This window comes from Cnephaeus nilssonii (assembly GCF_951640355.1).
Source record: "Cnephaeus nilssonii genome assembly, chromosome: 4".
Taxonomy (NCBI): domain Eukaryota; kingdom Metazoa; phylum Chordata; class Mammalia; order Chiroptera; family Vespertilionidae; genus Cnephaeus; species Cnephaeus nilssonii.
Genome location: NC_137075.1, coordinates 73,578,207 through 73,601,002, shown reverse-complemented (window position 1 = coordinate 73,601,002; position 22,796 = coordinate 73,578,207). Strand labels below are relative to the sequence as shown.

The 22,796-nt window shown below is 40.4% G+C and overlaps 1 protein-coding gene across 2 annotated transcripts in view; it reads right to left on the bottom strand.

Annotated features, from left to right (window-relative positions):
* The window catches only part of PELI2 (pellino E3 ubiquitin protein ligase family member 2), a 170,882-nt gene that overhangs the window by 18,216 nt on the left and 129,870 nt on the right, over window positions 1–22,796 (bottom strand). Inside the window, exons 3-4 of one of the 2 annotated variants that reach the window (XM_079769545.1) lie at window positions 15,377–15,409; window positions 245–346 (exon numbers count right to left, since the gene is read on the bottom strand). In XM_079769545.1, the coding sequence (XP_079625671.1) occupies window positions 245–346; window positions 15,377–15,409 (135 nt within the window). The remainder of the gene's footprint in view (window positions 1–244; window positions 347–15,376; window positions 15,410–22,796) is intronic. The other variant, XM_079769546.1, reaches the window with a different exon arrangement.

Sequence of the window (22,796 nt, the reverse complement as noted above, 5' to 3'; positions counted from 1 at the left end):
TTATTAAAGTCTATGTTTATTACATTGAAATCTGAGAATGTAGCCTTTATAATTCCTTCTGCAGTTTTAGAATTAAGTTTTCTTAGTCTCTCAAAAACCAAATAGGAATAATTTTTATATTATCCTCACCTCTTTCCCCTTGGGCATCACCAAAAGCTAATGTGCTAGAAGGTCTGATTACATATCAAAATACAGAACTGAAGGAATAATGTCCTAAAATTTCCACTAAAAAAAAACATGTTACCTGAAACATATCCGTATCTTTATCGTGTGTATATTCGACCACCACAGTCTGATTCCTTGACAGAGTGTATGATATACTGTGTTGACCTTTGCAGCTGATTGCCTAATAATGAAATATAAAAAGTAAAAATTTGTTAAAATTTAATTTCAACAACTTACTCACAATTCAGTCTGTAGTAGAAACATCATTCTACCAGCAAAACCCAACACAAGTCAGCATTTTCCTAACACTCAGAGCCTGTCCCTGTGCTGTGCCCTGATTACAGAGCAGCCAATAGTCGAAATTCTGGTGTTACCCAATATTCTATCTTAATATGAAAAATGTTTTAGTTATTTCAATTCAAAGCTAATTTACTAGTTTGCAATTCTTGATTTAATCATAGCCCAGAAAACATCCACTTTCTCTGTTACCTTAACTCAGTGATAAAATTTTAGACTAATATGATTGATTTAAAATTTTAAAACTTATTTCACATTACATAAGTCAATAACATTTTTATGGTATTTTCCTGTGTAACAGATTATAATCATAGTAAAAGATTCTCTGAAAAAACTGTTAATGTTCTGTAAGGATATCTATATAATAATGGACTTTTCTAGCTGATAATCATACTGTTTTACATCTTATTTAAATCTTCTATAAGCAGTTGCTTAACCCAGATAGTTATTGAATTAATAAATAAGGTAGCTAAGTTAGTTTTACCTTTATATTTTTAGACTAAAGTTAATAGTCTTATTCAAAAAATCTAGAAATCAATAATACAATATTGTTCTTATTTCCTCCATAATGATATATTTGAATACATCTTAAGTTGTGATCACATACTTTTACATTTCCAAATTAACAACAAAGTTTACTTAAATTGTACTTCAAATTATTTCAATGACATTTTATCCATTCTACTTTATCTTCATCTCCACTCCTTTACATTAAGTACAATAAAACTTTAATAAGCCTAACTATTAGACACTTACTGAAGATGATACTGTCTGAAGATCAAGAAAGCATTTGGAAATAGCTGGACATATACAGCATGCTACTGAAAAAGTCTGAACATTTATATTTGGCTCACATAATTGCTTAGAGTAATAAATAGTATAACATTCCAAATCAAGTTAGAAGTTAGCCTGGTTCATCTCATGCTTATTTAATCAGCTGCCCTGAGAAACTGCATGACCAAACTGATGTTCTGTCGTATAGGCTTCATTAGATAATATTAAGCAATAAAAATAAAAATAAATATATTTTATGTGATCAGGAACCTAAAAAATACTTCTTACACTACTCCACTTCAGCAACAAACATAATCTTAAATTTTTATTGGTACGAATCAGATAAATTCAATGGTATTGATAAAATGACATTTTTAGAAAGTCAAATTAATATAGCACTATTTCCAATTTAAGATGAGTTGATGTTTATCTTTATAGTTAAGTGACAAAAGTCTACTTTAAGAAAAATAACTTTATTAAACTCAAACTTACAAAACTAATAACCAGGGAGTATGTATACAATAATTTATTTTAAGGTTTTTTAAAAAGTGTTTATGGCATTTACAAGTATTCAATTTACAAATGAATCAACTCCAACATACTAGGTGTACTGGTTAATAATGGCAGATTTTGTAATCAAAGAAAACATGATAATTTCAAGAGAAACATCAAAAGTGCTTTATTCAAAATAATGTCCATTGCTAGCTACACATTTCCCCCATCTTTCAGGTAATTTGTGGATACCGTCCCAATAGAACTTTTCTTGTTTTGAGGCAAACCATTCAAAGACCCAATTTTCCACTTCTTTATATATTTTGAAGTGCTGCTCAGAAAGTGTCTATGCCATCAATCGGAACAAGTGGTAACCTGAAGGAGCAAGGTCTGGTGAATACAGCAGGTGGGTTAATACTTCCCAGGCAAGATCTTTTATTGTGTCTTTAACTGGTTTTGAAGTGTGTGATGGTGCATTATCACGAAGCAAAATTACTGTGCCGTGTCTTCTGGCACATTCTGGTCATTTCACGATCAAAGCGTGGTTCAAATTGATTATTTGTTGTCGGTAGCGATCAGTATTAATGGTTTCATCTGGTTTTAGAAGCTCATAATACACCACACCTTCCTGATCCCACCAAACGCAGAGCATTGTCTTCTTTCCAAAGCGATTTGGTCTTGCAGTCGATGTTGATGGTTGACCTGGATCAACCCACGATTTTGTGCGTTTGGGATTCTCAAAATAAATCCACTTTTCATCGCCAATCACAATTCGATGCAAAAAAGACTTTCTTTTGTGCCACTGAAGCAACGTTTTACTGATGACTTTTCGGTTTTCCATTTGTCTTTCGTTCAGTTGATGTGGCGCCCATTTTCCTTCCTTTAAAATCTTTCCCATTGCTTGTAAATGATCAGAAATTGTTTGTTGAGCAACGTTTAATCTTTCTGCAAGTTGTTTTTGAGTTTGACACACATCTTCATCCCATAATGCTTGTAATTGTTGGTCTTCAAACTTTTTCAGTTGACTTGTCCGTTCTTTGTCTTTCACATCGAAATCATCCCTTTTAAAGCGTTTAAACCAGTGTTCACAAGTATCTTGAAATGGAGCATGTTTACCATAAGCTTTCTGAAGTATATGAAAACTTTTTCTTCAAAATAATGAAAACTTGCCGCAAATGCTCTTTTTTTTGGCATGAAATTTGACATTTTTAAGCGTAAAAATATCTATGATGTTAATACCTTCAGCAAATTTGACATATGAAGTTTTGAAGCTTGCTGTCAATACAACAAAATAGCATACATATCAAATCGCATATATATCAACATATGTGTAACTCCATCTATTGAAAAAAGTCTGCATTATTAACTGGTACACCTAGTAACTTTCTTGGCACACATTCTACATAAAACAAGAATGTCTGTAGTTTGCCAATTGTCTGCAGAATAAGGAGTAACCAATGCCATAACATAACACCTTTTACAAGTTACACATTTTTGTATGATGGTACTTTCTTAGGCACAGTGTTTCTCAAACTTCTATCATAGTTGCCTTAACTGACCCCCTGGAGCCATCTGGGATAGCAGCCCTGACGTGAAACTCTTCATGTGTAAAACTTCCTACCTTAAAATTATTATAAACTTTGTATTCTACTCCATAGCATGCTTGTAGTTTTAACATTTAAACAGGTCTTCCAAATTTGCTGGGACATCGGTGCCCCAGGTAGACTCGCTGTACTCCCCCCATGACCTCACACAGCCTAGACACCGCGCCCCCCGGCACCTCTGTGCCACTCTGGCAGGCACCAGAAATAGCCCTTTTATAGGCCCTAAGTTGTTATTGGACCCAATTCTTCTAAGGCAGGCGTCCTCAAACTACGGCCCGCAGGCCACATGCGGATGTTTTTGCCGTTTTGTTTTTTTTTACTTCAAAATAAGATATGTGCAGTGTGCATAGGAATTTGTTCATAGTTTTTTTTAAACTATAGTCCGGCCCTCCAACGGTCTGAGGGACAGTGAACTGGTCCCCTGTTTAAAAAGTTTGAGGACCCATGTTCTAAGGTGTATTATTCTAAAATTATTCTTCTGATTCAAACTATTATATGCCTATGAAACATATTAAAAAGTCTATTTATAGGAAGTGGCGCCATACCTGGGAAATGCCCATAGCAAAGAGAAACTCAAAGATGTAAGCAAACCCCTGCTGGCCAACCCCAAACAGGGAAGAAAGCTCAGGGACTCTGAGGCTTGAATGCCTGACCCAGGACACCCTGAATATTGAGCCCATTAAAGAAAGTTTATAATTTCAAACTTCTGCCAGGTTTTGTTTTTTGTGTGTGTTTTTAATATGGCTAAATCTGAATCACCAGGGTTAGGAAAGGTGGATGATTTGGGGTTAGAAAAACACTTTCCTGAGACTTTGTGATTAAGGAAGTCCCATCCCAGGGTTACATTCTGGAAGCCTCTGGATGTAGGAAAGACTGGGAAGTAGGAAAAGAGATTCTGCAGGGAGAAGCAAGTCCTGGAAGGTGGTGGGTGGCCCCAGCCAGCAGGCAATGCAGTGCCCTGTAGCAGGGATGACAGGGGAGCGAGGGGTGCCAGCCACCTCTAACTCACTCTGCAGTGATTTCCCCTGTTAGTGCTGAGCCAGGAGAGGAGGCTTGGCATAAAAGAGCCCTGAATGCCAGTACCTTGGGGCCCAAACAGGCTGTATCCACAGTGGGGAGAGGCATGGCAATAAGCGGGCCCTAGAAGCCTGGGATTCAATCCAGGATTAAGATTTGGAGCAAAAAGTGGCAGTCAAAACCAGGACACCTAAGGCCACCACTGGGAGAGGTGCCCGATTCCCCTGATGACATGAATTAGGGCTCATGTAATCTTGTTTGCATATTAAAGTCTAGAGTGGGGCCAGATCTGCATGGTTAGGGGAAGCTAAGGGGAGGAGTTTAAGCTTAACATCAGTTTTTGCTTACTTTATAGAAGTATATAAGGCATTAAGCTTTTTTATTTTGGTTAGAAATATCAAATTTTCAACAATACTTTTAACATTTAAAACAGGACTTTTAGAAATACACCTTTTAGTAAATGACAGATTCATTGACTTGAGTCAATCTTTTCAGGTATTATGGAAATGAAAATTTCCCTAAGGCATCAAATTGCTTTGAAATCTACTTCTGAAACATCAGAGAGTGGCTAAGGCCTTCTCTTGGCACTCACTATAATTTAGTTCAAACACAATTACTGTAACATAATGTGATTTTACTATACCAATTCAAATTTGGAAATTAAACACTTTAAAATTATAAGGAAAACCAGCTCAACCAGCTTGCTGGCAGACACTAGTGATTTCCCACATTCACTTTCTACAGTGATGAGAAGGCAGGGTGGCTGCCAGTGCCTCAGAGGCAGACCTGATCTGGTCTCTCCTTCCGTGCCCAGCACTGTGGGCATGTGGGCATTCAATGGATGCCAGAGGAAAGCATACACTGCTCCAGATGCAAGATGAGAGTCAGGGCTTCTTTCCTCGGGTCTTCCCCTCCTCCTCCTACTGTTCACCAGCAAAGGTACCATTAGTGACACTCTCAGCCCCAATTTATTACGTGTGAATCTTATCCAGTTAAAAAATATCACCACTGGACAATTACAGCATAGACAATTACAATTACAGATCCACAGAATAAAGGATTTCCAACTTTACCCAGCTTAGGAATTTAAGCACTACTCTGCAATTCCAGGTGCCTACACTATGCCCATTCTGAGCCAAAACACTTCCTTTCTCTAGCTGAGATCTATGCTTTCTGAGTTTTACTCTGCTTGTGACACGGGCCCGGCTCGGTCATTCTCTGCCATTCAGGGGAATAGAGAATTGGTTGTCCTGGTTCTGAGCCTCGATTCTGAAACAAAAAAGGTTCATAATGTCTATGAAATTCTCTTCCTCTTACAAACTCTCACACACAGAAGGCACTTAGGAAGATGTATAACATGTAATGATACCAGAAAGGCAATCCTGCACGATGCATAATAGGATGGACATATGTCTTCATGGCAGCCAAAGAGCTTTCATTCATATTTTAAAAGTGTAAGGAAAATAATCAAATATTTTTATTTGTTAAGAAGCAGTGGGTTAGCTCTCAATCACAAAAAGAGAAAAAGCCCACTGAGAAACTGGTTTCTAAAAAATCCTAATTTATCATAGTTATGATTTAGCCCATTTAGTTCAAGTTCTACTAGTATAAGGCTGCTAAGTGAGCCTAGGGAGAGAAAATGGAATTCATCACTGAGGCAGACGCTAGTTTCCTACCTAATGCCTTTCTCTCTATTAGCAGAGCTGGCTTCCCATTAACTAAAAAGCCAAAGCACGCCATGACCAGCTCTCCCAGTCTCCTCTGAAGCCAGCACATGGGATGTGACCCAATCTTGACCAGTGTGGAGCTCTTAGGGATGGGAGACATCAAGAGAGATCCTTTCCTTTCTCTATCAATAAAAAAAAAATTAATGTGATGCTTGGAGCTGAGGTCGCTATCTTGCAACAAGAGAGGAAGGCCAAAGATGCTCAGGAAAGCAGTCTGGGGCCGGACATCTTTGAGTTGAACCAAATCTGAAACTATCTGCCCAGACTTCTATGAGAAAAATGGGGGTTTTAGGTTGCCTTTGGTTGAGTATTTTGTTACCTGCAGTAGAAAGTATCATTTCATTGTTGGGCCCAAATGTTTTTTCTCCTCCTGGGTTTCCTATTTCCGTCAAAAGTACAACTACATTCCCAATCACTCCGATTTAAAAGCTTCTTGTCATTTCAGAGCCCTCTCTTGCCACTGCTGTCCATATACAATTAGCACTATTACCATACTTAAACTAATGGTGAGTCAAAGCCAGGGTCACCGATTTTACTGCATTAAGCAAAAATCAAATACAAAATAGAAGAAACAATATGCAACATTTCACTTTTCTCCTCAAATACAAAGTAGTTGTTGGGCAACCAGTAATTACAAAACTGACTGATTCCCCAAAGGAGTTTTACAATCAGCTCCTTGACAGCCCATAACTTTCTACTTTGGAGATTAGGTGTAATCTAATTCATCTTCCCTTGAATCTGGGCTGCCCTTAGTAACTTGTTGACCAACAGAAGGCAGCATAAGTGACATCTGGAACTTAGAGGCTAGGTCAGAAGAAGCCTTGCAGCTTCCCCTTGCCACCCTTGAACACTTGCTCTTGGAGTCCTGAGCCATCGCATAAGAAACCCAGGCCAGGAGGTGAGTCCCTGGAGACTGAAATGACATAGGAGAGAAGGAGCCACCATGGACATGAATCCTTCAGTTTCAGCTGCCCCAGCATTTGCTGTGTGCACCCTTCAAAATTCCCAACCCTTGCAAAAATTATGAACAAAATTAAATGTTTTTTTTCTAAACCACTAAGTTTTGCAGTAGTTAGCTACACAACAGAAGATCACTGAACCAAGCAGTTCTCAAGGCCTACTGGTGCCAGGGCATTTTTTTTTTTTTTGATTTATTAGTACTTATGATAAATCACAAAAAACATTATGGTAATCTGTGTGCTCACCTTCCCCATGCCCAAGGGCATGGGACAGGAATGGGGAGCGGGGTGCTTTTACAAAGAGAGGGGCTGTGTTCCTAAAGGCAGTTTCATGTGCTCCTGAACATAGGAAGGCATCATCTGTGGGATAATCTTCAGTTGTTGGATGACTGAGATGTGAGGAAAATTTTATATTAGGAGTCATATTGTAAAATGAATATTTATAGATCAATATATAAAAGGAATCTGGAGCATATTCAAAGAATTTTCAGAGGAAGCAAAAGCATGTCATCTGGACAATTTTTAGTCCTTATACATTTGGAGCAGGAATAGAAGAGATACTAGGAAGACAGGAGAAGAAAATAACTAGTTATGTCAGATGTTATGAAGCCAAACTTTGCAAACCACCTATATTAGGTATACAAATGGGGCTTCCTTACTAACCTAGACTCTGTGTGTGTGTGTGTGTGTGTGTGTGTGTGTGTGTGTGTGTGTGAGAGAGAGAGAGAGAGAGAGAGAGAGAGAGAGAGAGAGAGAGAGAGAGAATCTGAGTTTCAAATGAAATGAAATTATTTTTCTTCAAATCCACACCTAATTTTCTGTTACTGTGTCTTAGAAGCAAATGACTCAAGGGCTGACCAACCCCTCTTGTCCAGACGTCCTGGATGCTGACGGCTACAGAAGGGCAGTCCCTGCTCCTGTGTTACACAGCACCTGACTAAAGCAAATGAATGCGATTTTGGAAACACCAGCAACCCGCATACGTTCTTTGCTCCATGAGTAGATATAATTAGTGTTGTTTTTGTCTCTCAAAAGAGAGGGCCTTGGTGAGGCTTATGTGTTGAAGGACCTTTTCTAGATGAATCTCAAGTTTTCACAGAGCTGCTCTGAAGAGCTCTGCATCACATGCCCGAATACAGCAGTGTTCTCTGATGCTATTCACTGCACCCCATCCGTCGGTGCCCAACAGAACCCCTCAGAAAGAAGTCAGAGATGTGCTGATAGCCTATCTGCTGGGGAAAGACCTAGGAAATGTCCTGTACACTCTCCTCGGGGAGCCAGTGACCTCTTTGTCTTTGGAGTTCCACCAAGGAATGTAATCTGAGTTTGTGTTCCCAATAACCTTCGAAATGATGCCCACAACTCGCCCTCTTAAGTAAGGCATGATAGAATAAGTACTGGCTCCCTGGCCAATTATTCTGCATGTTTTAGGCAGGTTTAATTTCAGCCACTTTAACTGTTAATTTATTTCAGCCCAGTATACTAGTACAATTTAAATAAATAACTGAAAAACTATTGCTGCAAGAAAGGACCTGATAAAATGGAAAATAACTACATTGGCCTCTCACAGACGTTCTGGTTCCTAAGTACAAGCATTCAATGACAGGGTGCACTGCTACAGAAACAACATTTTAATCCGTGTGGGAAAACATAATAATGGAATCTGTTTGGGGCAGGACTGAATGAGGCCAATGAATCGAACCTTTTCCATTCAAAAAAACTTCTGATGTTTATGTTTATGGCAGAAATGTGCACATTTGTGAGCAAATGAATGAGTTTGTGGTGAACTGTGCAGCAATAACTGCTGAATGATTTTACTATGCAGCACTGTGTCCACTGTGGTCTGAGCAGTGGCAGGGGGTTGTACTGGAGGCTATCAGCATACGGTCACAAGACAGCTGCCCCAGGAGGTCACTGGCAGTGCATCGCTTCACTGCACTACCTACTGATAACCCAGCACATGGCTGAACGTTGGGCAAAAGAAAACATTCGTGCCAGATGGTTGTCTCAATATGACTACCTGGTTTGTCCTGCTGAGCTCCAGGTTTATATGTACTGAAGGAAGACAGAATAAGACCACGTGTGGACACTGCAGAGATCAACTTGGTTAGTGCAGTTGATGTTGAGAAAAGAACACACCGGGCCCCAGGTTTGAATCCTAGTTGAGTTACTCACCAACTGTAATCAAATCACATAACCTCTCTGAGTTTTTACTAGTAGTTATCTTTACATTGTATCAACAGAGGGAGTCGATGTCCATAGCATTGATTTCACTGTATTCCGAGCAGAGGAAATAGTATATAACATGGGATAGTCTCTCCCCCAATACAAACCTGTACCGAGAGCACTGCCTCACGACCCAAAGGGGTTTACCATCAGTTCCTCTTAGTCTGTAACATACACTTGGGAGATTACTACTCTGTTTAGCTTAAAATATATATTAGATATTGACTACATTAATTAGAGATACTCCCAGTATGACAAACATGTTTTTCCAGAACTAATGACTTTTATGTCAGGCTGACAAGTATAATTAGGCAATAAATCCTCAATCAGTCTGGTTCAAACTGTTATAGGGAAGACGAGGTCTCTGCCATCCTTGTCAATTTATGTATAAAATATGTATGAGTGCTATTTCTAAACAGAGGAACTGGCTAAAGAAATTCATAATTTATTTTTGCATGAACATGCTCTTTCAAATATTCTATCTTTTTAATAGTTCATATTTCAAATGAGTGTCCAAATCATAACTATGATTAGAAAGTCACAAAATTCGAACTTGGTTTTCATCAAAACCAAGGGTGTTTTATATATAATAAATAAAAAGTGATGTCTATTTGTTAAAGGCAAGGACTTTGAACTTGGCACGGGGCCATTCCCATGCCCATCTGGGATCAGCTCCCTGAGCTACTTATTGGATAAACCTTGGCAGAGAACCAATTACTTGCATAGTCCTGGACAGGGGCTAGGGCAGAGGCAGGCAATTCAGCACACACGGATAACAGAGAGGGCAAGAACGTTGGAGGAAACCCTGTTTTTAATTTGGAGTCGCTCCTAATTCCACTGAGGGTGAACTTGGTCGGTGGTGCACCAGTTCACCGGGATGACCTGACTCAGATACAATTCAGGAAACATAACATAGCGAGCGCTGCAATTGGAAAGCTGGGCAGGAACACAATCATGTGCCTGGCGGACATCTGTCCCCAGGAATCCCACCATTACATCGGATGGAAAGCCCTTTGAGGGCAGGAACTCCTGTCTTTTTAAACAAGTCTTCAATGCAGGCAGTATACTGCATGGCTGACAGTACAGGTCAGGCTGGACTCCCACTCCACCAATGACTGGCTAAGGGCTCGGCACCTTACTTAAGTACCCTGAGCCTCAGTTTTGTCATCTTACAGGTGCTGGTACTGTGTCCAGGAAAGTCATTGCTGTCTAAGGGCAAAGATGCTTCAGCTACTTCTATATCCACACAGTTCATCACAAAGTGCTGAACAATGAGAGGTTCAGATTCAAGTTTTTATAGATTATGTCTTTGTACTTTTAAAACATATTAAGCTAACCTAATGTACAATCTCCTCTTTCAGTTACTTCATTTCATCTCTTTTGGAAGTAGGGGTGAAGTGCAGTTTTCTCAGACAGGGACACACGTCTACATACATAAACATATCACATTACCAACCACATTGTCTGCACTAGTTCCCTAAATGACACCTATTTCTTTAAAAAACACACCTTTATTGTTGAGAATATTCCAGGTGTCCCCCCCATTGCTCCCCTGATTGCCCCTCTTCCACCCAGATCCCATCCCACCCCAGGACTTCAACACCCTATGTCCATGGGTAATGTATGTATACATATAAGTTCTTTAATCTCTTCCCACCCCACCTCCTTCCCTCTGAGATTTGTCACTTTGTTCCATGATTCTATGCCTCTGGTTCTATTTTATTCATCATTTTATTTTGTTCATTAGATTCCTTGTTCATTTATTTTGATTTTTAGATTCAATTGTTGATAGATATGTATTTATTGCTATTTTATTGTTCATATTTTTTAAATATTTTTTCTTCTTCTTTTTCTTCAAGAAGACCCCGCAACATTTCATGTAATATTGGTTTGGTGGTGATGAACTCCTTTAGCTTTTTCTTATCTGTGAAGCTCTTTATCTGGCTTTCAATTAAAAATGATAGCTTTGCTGGGAAGAGTAATCTTGGTTGTAGGTCTTTGCTTTTCATTACTTTGAATATTTCTTGTCACTCCCTTCTTGGCCTGCAAAGTTTCTGTTGAGAAATCAGCTGACAGTCGTATGGGTGGTCCCTTGTAGGTAACTGCTTTTCTCTTGCTGCTTTTAAGATTCTTTGTCTTTAACCTTTGGCATTTTAATAATGATGTATCTTGGTTCATCTTGTTTGGGACTCTCTGCACTTCCTGGACTTGTATGTGTATTTCTTTCAACAGGTAAGAGAAGTTTCCTGTCATTTTTTCAAATAGGTTTTCAATTTCTTGCTCCCTCTCTTCCCTTTCTGGTATCCCCATGATGCAAATGTTGGTATGCTTGAAGTTGGCTTCCGGTCAAGATGGGAGCATAGGTAAACACAGTACTCACATTCTCCCACAACCACATCAAAATTACAGCTAAATCAGAACAACCATCATTCAGAACCACCTGAAATCTGGCTGAACAGAAGTCCTACAACTACAGAATTAAAGAAGCCATATTGAGACTGGTAAGAGGAGCAGAGGCACAAAACAGGCTAGTCTGACACCCACATGTGGCATTTTATGTGGAAAGACTATCTTGGCTGTGGAGGCCTCCTGTGAGGAGCAAAGGGTCCCAGCCCCACACCAGACCCCTCAGCCCAGGGTTCCAGTAACGGGAAGTGAAGTTCCCGTAACTTTGGGCTGTAAAAACCAGCAGGGATTGTGGATAAGTGATAGGGAGAGTTGCTGGAGTCCCAGGCAGTTCCTCTTAAAGGACCAGTGATGAACTTACTTGGACTCACTCTCTCTGAGCTTCAGTGCCAGGGCAGCAACTTAAAAGGACCCATCAACAAATGGGAGGAACTAAACTGTCTGGCAATAGAGCAAGAACTAGGGGACAGCTTTCTCCCAGACAAAAGTGCCAGCAGAGGTCATTGTTCCTTTGCTGACACCTCCCTGCCACAGTGCCAACAGGCAGTCACCAAATCTGAATCTCCATCAATCTGGCCCATACTGTTTGCCCCACCCTGGTGATTCCCTGAGACCCTGCCCCACCCAATTTGCAGCCCCACCCAAGCTGTTTGCAGTAGCTTTTCTATATGAATGGCCTGTCCTAACTCAGGCTTCAGACTTTCCCAAAATCTCTCAAACAAGCAGCAGCTGGCTTCAGTGTGCCCCATACCTCTTGGTAAGTGGCTCGAGGGCCGGCACTAGCAGCATTCTGCATTGGTTCACAGGTTGGCCTCGAAGCCCAACACAAGTAGCAGCCATCTGCGGATCACTCTGTACCTTGTGTTGGGTGGCCCCAGGCAGGGCACAGGCAGTTAGCTGACTTTGCACCTCCCTGGAGACCCCAGAGCTAGTGCACCCGGTGGTCAGCTTCAGATCACCCTACCACATCCACAAGCAGCGCACTCAAGGGGCAGACTTGGAGAGCACCAAAGCCCCACTGAAGAAAGTCCTGCTCCAAAGGGGAATCTCCTGCACAGCAGCCCTTCTGCTATAGTAGCAGCTGGTCTGCACAGCCAATAGGTGTGGGGCTGTCAATCCCTCCCAGTGATGCCAACAGCAATCAATGCCCAACAACAACAGGACAGTGCACACAGCCACACAGGACACACCGAAAGTGCCCAGCTCAGGTGATTGGAGAGGCTGAGCCACTGGGCTCCTATAGGATACCTACTACACAAGGCCACTCTACCAATTCCAGGAGACATAGCAGCTCTACCTAATACATAGAACCAAACACAGAGAAGCAGATGAAATGAGGAGTCAAAGAAACATGTGACAAATGAAAAAATAGAAGAAATCTCCAGAAAAACAACTAAATGAAATGGAAACAAGCAAGCTACCAAATACGGAGTTCAAAACAATGGTGTTAAGGATGCTCAAGGAACTTAGTGAGAACATGAATGACATAAAAAAGGACTAGTGAAAAGTGGAGGATGCACTAACTGAAATGAAGAATAATTTACAAAGAATTAACAGTAGAGTAGAGGACACTGAGAATCAAATCAGTGATTTAGAATATGAGAAAGCAAAAAACACCCACTCAGAACAGCAAAAAGAAAAAAGAATCCAAAAAATGAAGGTAGTGTAAGGAGCCTCTGGGACAACTTTAAGTATAGCAAAATTGACAGACTATTTCTAAGTGCACACCTTAGTACAGGCCCTGGAGACATCTCCCCACACTGTCTCTAAGTGGCAGCTCCCACAATGCAGGAAAGGACAAGGAAGGGGCACCATCCTGGAAATTCAAGGCAGTGCTCTGGACTTCACCCATCTCCATGCACACAGTAGACATCAGAACCACTGGCTACCCCAGGGTCTAATCTAACCTTGCAGCGAGGACCACCCTTTGGTCATCTGGAAAAGGGTGGAGGACCACACTCGTGGTGAGAGATAGAGAAATAGACCTCCAAAAATTCATTCTTCAAAACAGCTGTTCATTTGCTTTTAAACATTTTATGGTTCTAGATATGAACAAGAAGGGGCATGGGAAGAGAAGATGCAATATATTTGCAAAATGAAAATTATTCCAGTGAACATTAAAACAATGGTGAGGTTTCTTTGTTGTACACCTTAAGACTAAGAAAGAAAGGAAAAGCCCTAACTGGTTTGGCTCAGTGGTTAGAGCACCGGCCTGTGGACTGAAGGGTCCCAGGTTTGATTCTGGTCAAGGGCATGTACCTTGGTTGCAGGCACATCCCCACTGGGGAGTGTGCAGGAGGCAGCTGATCGATGTTTCTCTCTCATCGATGTTTCTGACTCTCTCTCCCTCTCCCTTCCTCTCTGTAAAAAAATCAATAAAATGTATTAAAAACAAAAAAGAAAGAGGGGAAGAGAAATCTAACTAGTCACACATAAGAACAGGGGTTGGTAAACTTTATGGATAGATAATTAATTAGTAATGGACAATGCTTTAAAGGATGCATGTGAATCTGCCTGGTACAACATCTAACATCTTGTAATCTGAGTAAGTATTCGCATACATATGTTACTTTCCACAGGAAACAAAGCTAATTGAAACAATGAACCCTAATAAATAAGAATTATAAATAAAAATATAACATTTTGCAAGATGATGAAGTTGAAAAAGTAAAATTCATTGTTTAGTAATTTACATATTTCTTTTTAATAATGCATTTACTGGATAAACAACATATACCTGTTTCTAAAGAGTACTGGGTAAAAAATACATAGGTAACCTCCTTCAACTATGTGTCACAGTGACTCAATAGTAAATGCAAGCCCTAATTTATTGCCATGAGCAGGCAAACTTCCAGATGTTATAAACTGAATCTGGCATAAATCGATTTCATACTAAGATACCCAAAGACCTGCCATATAATTATTTTAATATAGGCCGGTTTATCAGCTGTCAAAGTGATCCCTTGAGTCCTGAAGAATAAAAAGACTGAAATTTACCCTTGCTCACAATAAAACAAAATACAAAACCCTATTGATTATTTATAGTGCCAGAAGCAAAAGCCCTCATTTAAAAGAGGGGATGTTTTCAATCCCCCCCCCCTCATTTTACTTGGATTTTTATTTTTAAGGCTTGGCCTACATTTAAAATTTGTCCATCTGCTAAAGAATCTCATTTTCTTTATGGAATAAAACCAGTTCAAGAAGGCCACATCATAGTTATATAGAAACATGAAAATATTTACTCTCTAAAGAAAACATTTATCTTGGCAGTTGGTATTTTCAAGATGTTGAGCCTGCTGGAATCATACAAGTTCCAATCCTAATATAAAAAATTTTAAGTAATACAGTAACTGTCTTTCCTTGGAAGTACAGGAAACTTACATGTAACTGACTTGTGTGGTCTGCCACTCCACATGCCATTCACAAACGTTATGGACAGAAGCTTGGATATATCTTTGGATGTTACTCCTCAAGCCTCAATCAACTGACCTTAAAAGAGCCTTATTATCTGTGTGTCCTTGGGTGATATTGTGAATCTATTTCCTAACCTGTAAAGTACCCCAACTACCTTGAAGGTTTATTGGAAAACTGAAATGGTATTTGTAAAGGACCCAGAGTGCAGTGCCTAACATACAATAATTACTGTTATATTTAGCTATTTTTTATTACTAAAACATTAATAATCTTTATCAGATACGTTAATACTTACTTTTGTAAGGTCCTCCAGGTTCTGGACTGATTTCTAAGGCAAAGAATATTTTTAATTAGTTAATATGTACACAAAGTATCAAATGCTCCTTCCAATTCCAGACCTGAATCAGACAGCACTACTATTACTAGATTCATGTGGATCCTTTCAGGGAAAATCTATGTCTATACTAGCACCGAATATGCATAAGAAATGATAGCATACTGTACAGGGCATTCTGTTCCCTGCTTCTTTCACTTAACAGTACAACTTGTAGAGTGGTCTATATCCTTAGCTATTAGTGCTGTCTCATTTTTTTGATGCATAGACATAGGCTTATTTATCCAATAAATCTCATTTTTAATTTAAGCAATAAAAGATTATTTTTTTCTATTTTACCAACAATGCTGCAATGAACATCCATGTATTCATTTTGCATATGGGAGGATATATCTATAGGGTAAATTCTTAGAAATAAAATTGCTAGATCACATGGTATGTGAACTTTATTGAAAGCTACTGTCAAACTACTTTTCACAGAAGTTATACCACCTTAAGTTCCCACCAGATGTGTACAAGAGTGGGTTTCCCCCACACTCACAGTGAATTATTAAGTGTTATAGTCCGAACTGCCTGGTATGTGAAAAATCACATCACTGTGCTTTTAATGAACATTTCTATTGTGAATGAAGCTTAACATGTTTTTTTTTTAATTATTATTTTCTTTTATCCTCACCTGAGGATATGTTTTTCTATTAGAGATAAACCCATAGACGCTTCCTCACCATGCCCTTATGTATTCATCCTTCCCTTCCAACCACTTCTTCATGCCTAGGCAGCCAAGGATTTCTGATCTGTCACCATAGACTAGATTGCATTTCCTAATGTTTCACAGAAATGAAATCTTACACTATGTATTTTTTTATTTTTGGTTTGGCTTCTTTTGCTTATCATTACTTTGAGATTTATCCATGTTGTTGCATGTATCAATAGACCATTACTTTTAGTGCTAAGTAGTATTCCCTTGTAAGGGTAAACCACAATTTGTTCATCCATTCATTTGCTGATGGACATCAGGTTAGTTCTTATTCTTGGCTATTGCAAATAAGGCTGTTATAAATATTTATGTACAAGTATTTTATGAATACACTAGTGTCCTGGTGCACGGATTCGTGCACACTGAAAGGAAATTAATTAGAAAAAATGTTTTAATATCGCTAGTCACCCTTTCTCTAATAACAGAAGTGTCAACCAAATTCACGACCAACAATGAAAAATCGAAACACACACGTGCGATTGGCGCCAGTGAGAGCTTTATATTGTATCACACTCAAGCATGAGTCAACTTAGCCTTTTATATATATAGAATAAGGTTGCTTAATTAGACCTGCTTTCTGATATAGCTAAACTTTTTCCAGTGTGAAATTTGAAACAAAAAGGCAGAGGGTTGCCTTGTTCAACCTCAGCTAGCAACTCAAAATTTTCACTAAGCTGTTCATGTCCAAAATTGGTTGGGAAAGTGTCACGAGTATTGATTTGAGGGCTACAAATAAATTTTAGTGAGCAGGCGAATTTGAAAATATGGACACTGCAAATAATGAGGCTCATTACATGTTTGATACTATGTGAACTGGGCTTCTGCAGTACCTTTAAAAAAAAAAACCCTCACATTATGGTCCATGCTATCTTTGCCTTATATTCTATACTAGAGGCCCAGTGCACGAAATTCGTGCACGGGTGTGTGTGTCCCTCAGCCCAGCCTGCACCCTCTCCAATCTAGGACCCCTCGGAGGATGCCCCACAGGGATTGGGCCTAAACCGGCAGTCAGACATCCCTCTCACAATCCAGGACTGCTGGCTCCCAACTGCTCGCCTGCCTGCCTTCCTGATCACCTCCTAACCACTCCCCTGCCAGCCTGATTGATGCCTAACTGCTCCCCTGCCAGCCTGTTTGCCCCTAACTGCCCTCCCCTGTAGGCCTGGTCCCCCCCCAACTTCCCTCCCCTGCAGGCCTGGTCCCCCCAACTGCTCTCCCCTGCAGGCCTGGGTCCCCCCCCAACTGCCCTTCCCTGCAGGCCCGGTCGCCCCCAACTTCCCTCCTCTACTGGCCTGGTCACCCCTAACTGCCCTCCCCTGCAGGCTTGATTGCCCCCAACTGCCCTCCCTTGTAGGCCTGGTCCCTCCCAACTGCCCTCCCCTGCTGGCCATCTTGTGGAGGACATCTTGTGTCCACATGGGGGCAGGATCTTTGACCACATAGGGGCAGCCATCTTGTGTGTTGGAGTGATGGTCAATTTGCATATTACTCTTTTATTAGGTAAGATTTTACATGTTTATTCAGAAGAGCTACATTTCTACTTTTGTGGTTACTTTTATATATACAACTACTTAAACATGGTTGCACTCATTAACTCTCTCATAAGAGCAATGATAAATGAGATTTTTTTCATTTCCTCTCTACCATCCTCCTCCGTACACTTTTTATTGATTTTATAATGTTTCTTGCAGTTTGCTTTTTTAAACCATTGAATACTTATATATTTCTGTTTTAAATTGTAGGTATTGTCTCCCACATATAAAATCTAAGGATATTAACATGCATACACTACCTCTCATCTTTTCCTCTCTCACCTTTTATTTTATTATTTATTATTTCTACATTGTCAGACTTTATAACCTTTATATTCTATTCTGTAGCAATCACTCTCTATTGTTTTAGTTCTTCAGAGCACACTGAATTCAATTATTAGATGCTAGTCTCTTTGAAAGTCTCCCTTCACCTCCTATTTTGCTGAAATTTGTCTTCTGGTAATTTCTTCAGTATGAGCTTATAAAAATTATATGTCCTGAGTTCTTACATGTTCACCAATATTTGTCTGTTGTCTATATATTTAAAAGAAATTTGGGGTAAGTAAAGAAAGCTTGGGTCCCTAGATTATTAAATCCTTGGGCAAAAGAATCAGAGCATCTAGCATTGTGCAATAACCTTTTGAACAATCCTCAGATGGAAAGAGTCACTAACAAAAATGAATAGAAGGTATTATTTACAAAAATGCTTTCTCCTATGCATATTCTATCTTAAAACTTTTACATTCTAGCTATTGTTGATGAGAACACAAATGTATTCAAAGGAATAGGGATATCATATAAACAAAAATCCAATGGTGACCAGGACAGCACTGGAACATCTCAGAGAAAAACAGTCTGATGTGGAAAATCTGTAGACAATCCATTCTATATAAGCCTAATATGCTAAGTGTCAGGCTGTCTGGTCGTCCGTTCAACCAATCAAAGCGTAATATGCTAATGATATGCTAAGGCTGCTCAACCACTCACTATGACATGCACTGACCACCAGGGGGCAGACGCCCTGACCAGTAGGTTAGCTTGTTGCTGGGGTCCGGCCGATCAGGACTGAGCGAGATGGGCCAGACATGCCCTGGAGCCCTCCCACAGTCCCTCCCCGACCCGGATGGTGCACTGGTGGGGGCCCTCAGCCTGGCCTGCACTCTCACGCAATCTGGAACCTCTTGGGGGATGTCAGAGAGCCAGTTTCAGCCCGATCCTGCAGGCCAGGCCGAGGGACCCCAGTAATGCACGAATTCGTGCACCGGGCCTCTAGTTTACACATAATCAAAAATCACTGGGAAAGTAAAATGGCTTGATATTGAGAATAATGGGATTCAAATATGATTTGGTTATGAAGTCAATAAGATTATTACCATTGATTAGAAGATCTATCCATGCAGTAAAAAACACAATGTTTACTCCTTGGGTGATGCTGTGGAACAAAACTCCTAGAACTGCAGCTAAAAATGACCAAGGCCAATGCTGTAATACTGCTAGCTAAAGGAAGACAAATGAAAGGATGGATTTGCCTTAGGACTCTGCCTCTAGATTGCTGCTTAAAATAAACAGTCCTGCCTCTAATTTTTGGGAAGAGACAATATGAATATATTTGACCCAAAAAAATGTGTTGCTACCTAGTGGATGAAGCCTGTGCTGAATGGTAAGCCCTTAAGATGCCACCTATCAAAGCAACTTTTCAAGAATAAAACTATACAACCAGAGTAGACAAGTCTCATTTATAGTACTTGAAAAACCAACACTCTCAGTCATATATTTATGTGTTAAGTCTAATTAGATTATCAATCTACATGTATAAAATCATCTGCTTGCATACACTCTAGAAATAAGGAACCAAAAACAGATTTATAAAATAAACATCTGTACCCATTACCAAATTAGTAATAATTTCTGCATATACAGTGCCTTTTCAAGGTAGAGCATTTTCGTGTATATTTTACTTAATAATTTGTGCTCACAGCAACCATGACATAGGTATAATTATCCCCATTTTGTAAAGTAAGAAAACTGACTTGGAGTGGATAAGTGATTTCCTAAGTGAATGGGCAAGTATACACTGCAGTGCATACTCTGCTATTATGCTTCATTGCTTTTTTTAGAGAAGAATTGCCAAGTTTGGGGGAGAAGGTTTATATAAACTTTCATAATCTAATTTATGAGGTCACAGCTTTTTGCATCACTTTAAAGCAATGTAGTTCAGTAACCTATAAAACCCTCTTTCCATCATCAGAAATGAAAAAGCAGAAGTAAGGAAGAACCAGGAAAATATGGCATTGTATGCAAGTAAAATTTATGAGAATGAGTTACAAAAACAAGCAGTAATCAAAACTGTCACCTGGGGCAGAGAGATTAAGCTGGAGAAATCAAGGAGGCCAATTAATTTAAGTCATTTGTGCAACCATAGTATACAGATTAAAAATATCAACACAAGTTAAAATTGAGGCATATTACTAGTATTCAGTAGTTTCTAGAATTTCCTTGATAGCATACCATCCTTGCCCAAACCATCCAGTCCAAAAAGTTGCCAAACGTGAACAAGTGGAAAACCTTTTTTCCCTATAGCAAGAACGTTCAGGGGGCAGAGGGAATTCCCAGCTCCATACAAGTATTTAGAAACAGCTGCTTTGCACATCACCTACAGTGCCTCCTTTTCTTTTCTTTTTTAAAAAAAATATATTTTATTGATTTTTTACAGAGAGGAAGGGAGAGGAGAGGGATAGAGAGCTAGAAACATCGATGCGAGAGAAACATCGATCAGCCACCTCCTGCACCCGCTCCCCCAACAGGGGATGTGCTCGCAACCAAGGTACATGCCCTTGACCAGAATTGAACCTGGGACCCTTCAGTCCACAGGCCGATGCTCTATCCACTGAGCCAAACCGGTTTCGGCTAAAAAAATATTTTTATTGATTTCAGAGAGAAAGGGAGATAGAAACATCAATGATGAGATAGAATCATTGACTGGCTGCCTCCCACATGCCCCCTACTGGGGGGGATCTAGCCCACAAACCAGGCATGTGCCTTTGGCCGGAATTGAACCTGGGACCCTTTAGTCCACAGGCTGACGCTCTATCCACTAAGCCAAACTGGCTAGGGCAGTGCCTCCTTTTCTTAGTGAAACCTCTCATCTGATTTTCTTCAAAACATACCTCTCCCATTTCTTTACTCTCCTGGTTACCCTACTCTGAACACAGATATGTCTGTCCACATTCATTCTGAAGTCTTCATAACTGAATATCTCAGTCAACTAAATGCTGTACTACCTTGGCATAAGATTATGTGAGCTTCTTGAGGTATTCATCATACTATTTACTCTCACAAAGGTGATCACCAAACCCTCAAATACAGTTTATAAAGACCTATTTTGCAGACTTTAAAATCAGTTTTACTTAAATATAATTTACATTTAATAAAATTCACTAATTTTAAGTGCACAATTAGATGAGTTTTGACAAATGAATATCATGTAATTATCTCTTCAATCAAGATAAAGGATCCATCATCCCAGTTCCCCCATGACTCTTGACAGCCAATCCCCCTTCCTTTCCTCTTTCCCAACAACCACTGATTTGCTATCACTAGAGTTATGTCTTTTCTAAAATATCATATACATGAAAACTTAATGTATAGTCTTTTGTATTTGGCTTCTTTAAATTATTAAAACCTTTTGAGATTTATCTATGTTGTGTGTATAGTTATGTAGTTTGTTCCTTTTTCTATTTATTAGTGGTATTCCATTGTATGGCTACACTATGACTTGCTTATCCATTCATTAGCTGATGGATAATAACATTACTAGAGGCCCGGTGCACGAAATTCGTGCACTGGGGAGGGGGTGTCCCTCAGCCCAGCCTGCACCCTCTCCAATCTGGGACAATTCAGGACTGCTGGCTCCCAACCACTCACCTGCCTGACTGCCTGATTTCCCCTAACCACTCCCCTGCCAGCCTGATCAATGCCTAACTACTCCCCTGCTGGCCCAATCGCTCCCAACAGCCCTCCCCTACTGGCCTAGTCACCCCAACCTGCCCTCCCCTGTCGACCTGGTTGCCCCCAACTGCCCTCCGCTGCCAGCCTGGTCGCCCATAACCGCCCTCCCCTGCAGGCCTGGTCACCCCCAACTGCCCTCCCCTGCCAGCTTGGTTGCCCCCAACTGCCCTCCCTTGCAGGCCCGGTCACGCTTAACTGTCCGCACCTGCCGGCCTGGTATCCCCCCCAACTTTCCTCCCTCCCCTGCTGGCCCAGTCACCCCTAACTGTCCACCCCTGCCGACCTGGTTCCCCCAACTGCCCTCCCTCCCCTGCAGGCCCAGTCGCCCCCAACTTCCCTCTCCTGCAGGCCTGGTCACCCCTAACTGCCCTCCCCTGCAGGCCTGGTCCCCCCCAACTGCCCTTCCCTGCAGGCCTGGTCACCCCCAACTTACCTCCTCTGCTGGCCTGGTCACCCCTAACTGCCCTCCCCTGCAGGCTTGATCGCCCCCAATTGCCCTCCCTTGCAGGCCTGGTCCCTTCCAACTGTCCTCCCCCTGCTGGCCTGATCACTCACAACTGCCCTCCATTGCAGGCCTGGTCCCTCCCTACTGCCCTCCCCTGCTGGCCTTCTTGTGGCGGCCATCTTGTGTCCACATGGGGGCAGCCATCTTTGACCACATAGGGGCAGCCATCTTGTGTTGGAGTGATGATCAATTTGCATATTACTCTTTTATTAGGATTCACACTTTTTATGCATCTACTGAGATGATCATATGGGTTGTGTTGTTGTTTTTTTAGTCAGTGGATATGGTGAATTACATTGACTTATTTTTTTTTTTAATGATAAAACAACCTTGCATTCCCAGGATAAACAATGCAAGAATCCTATAATTTCCTCCCTCCTGCCCTTAATGTTATTGTCATACAGTTTACTTCTCTATGTGTTATAAGCCCCATACATTATTATTCATTTGCTTTAACTAGCTAATTATCTTTTAAAGAGATAAGAAATAAGAAAGGTATTTTGTATTTAACCTCATCTTTACCATGTTTAAAGTACTTTGTGTAAGGCCAAATTTCTATCTGGTATCTTTTTTCTTCTG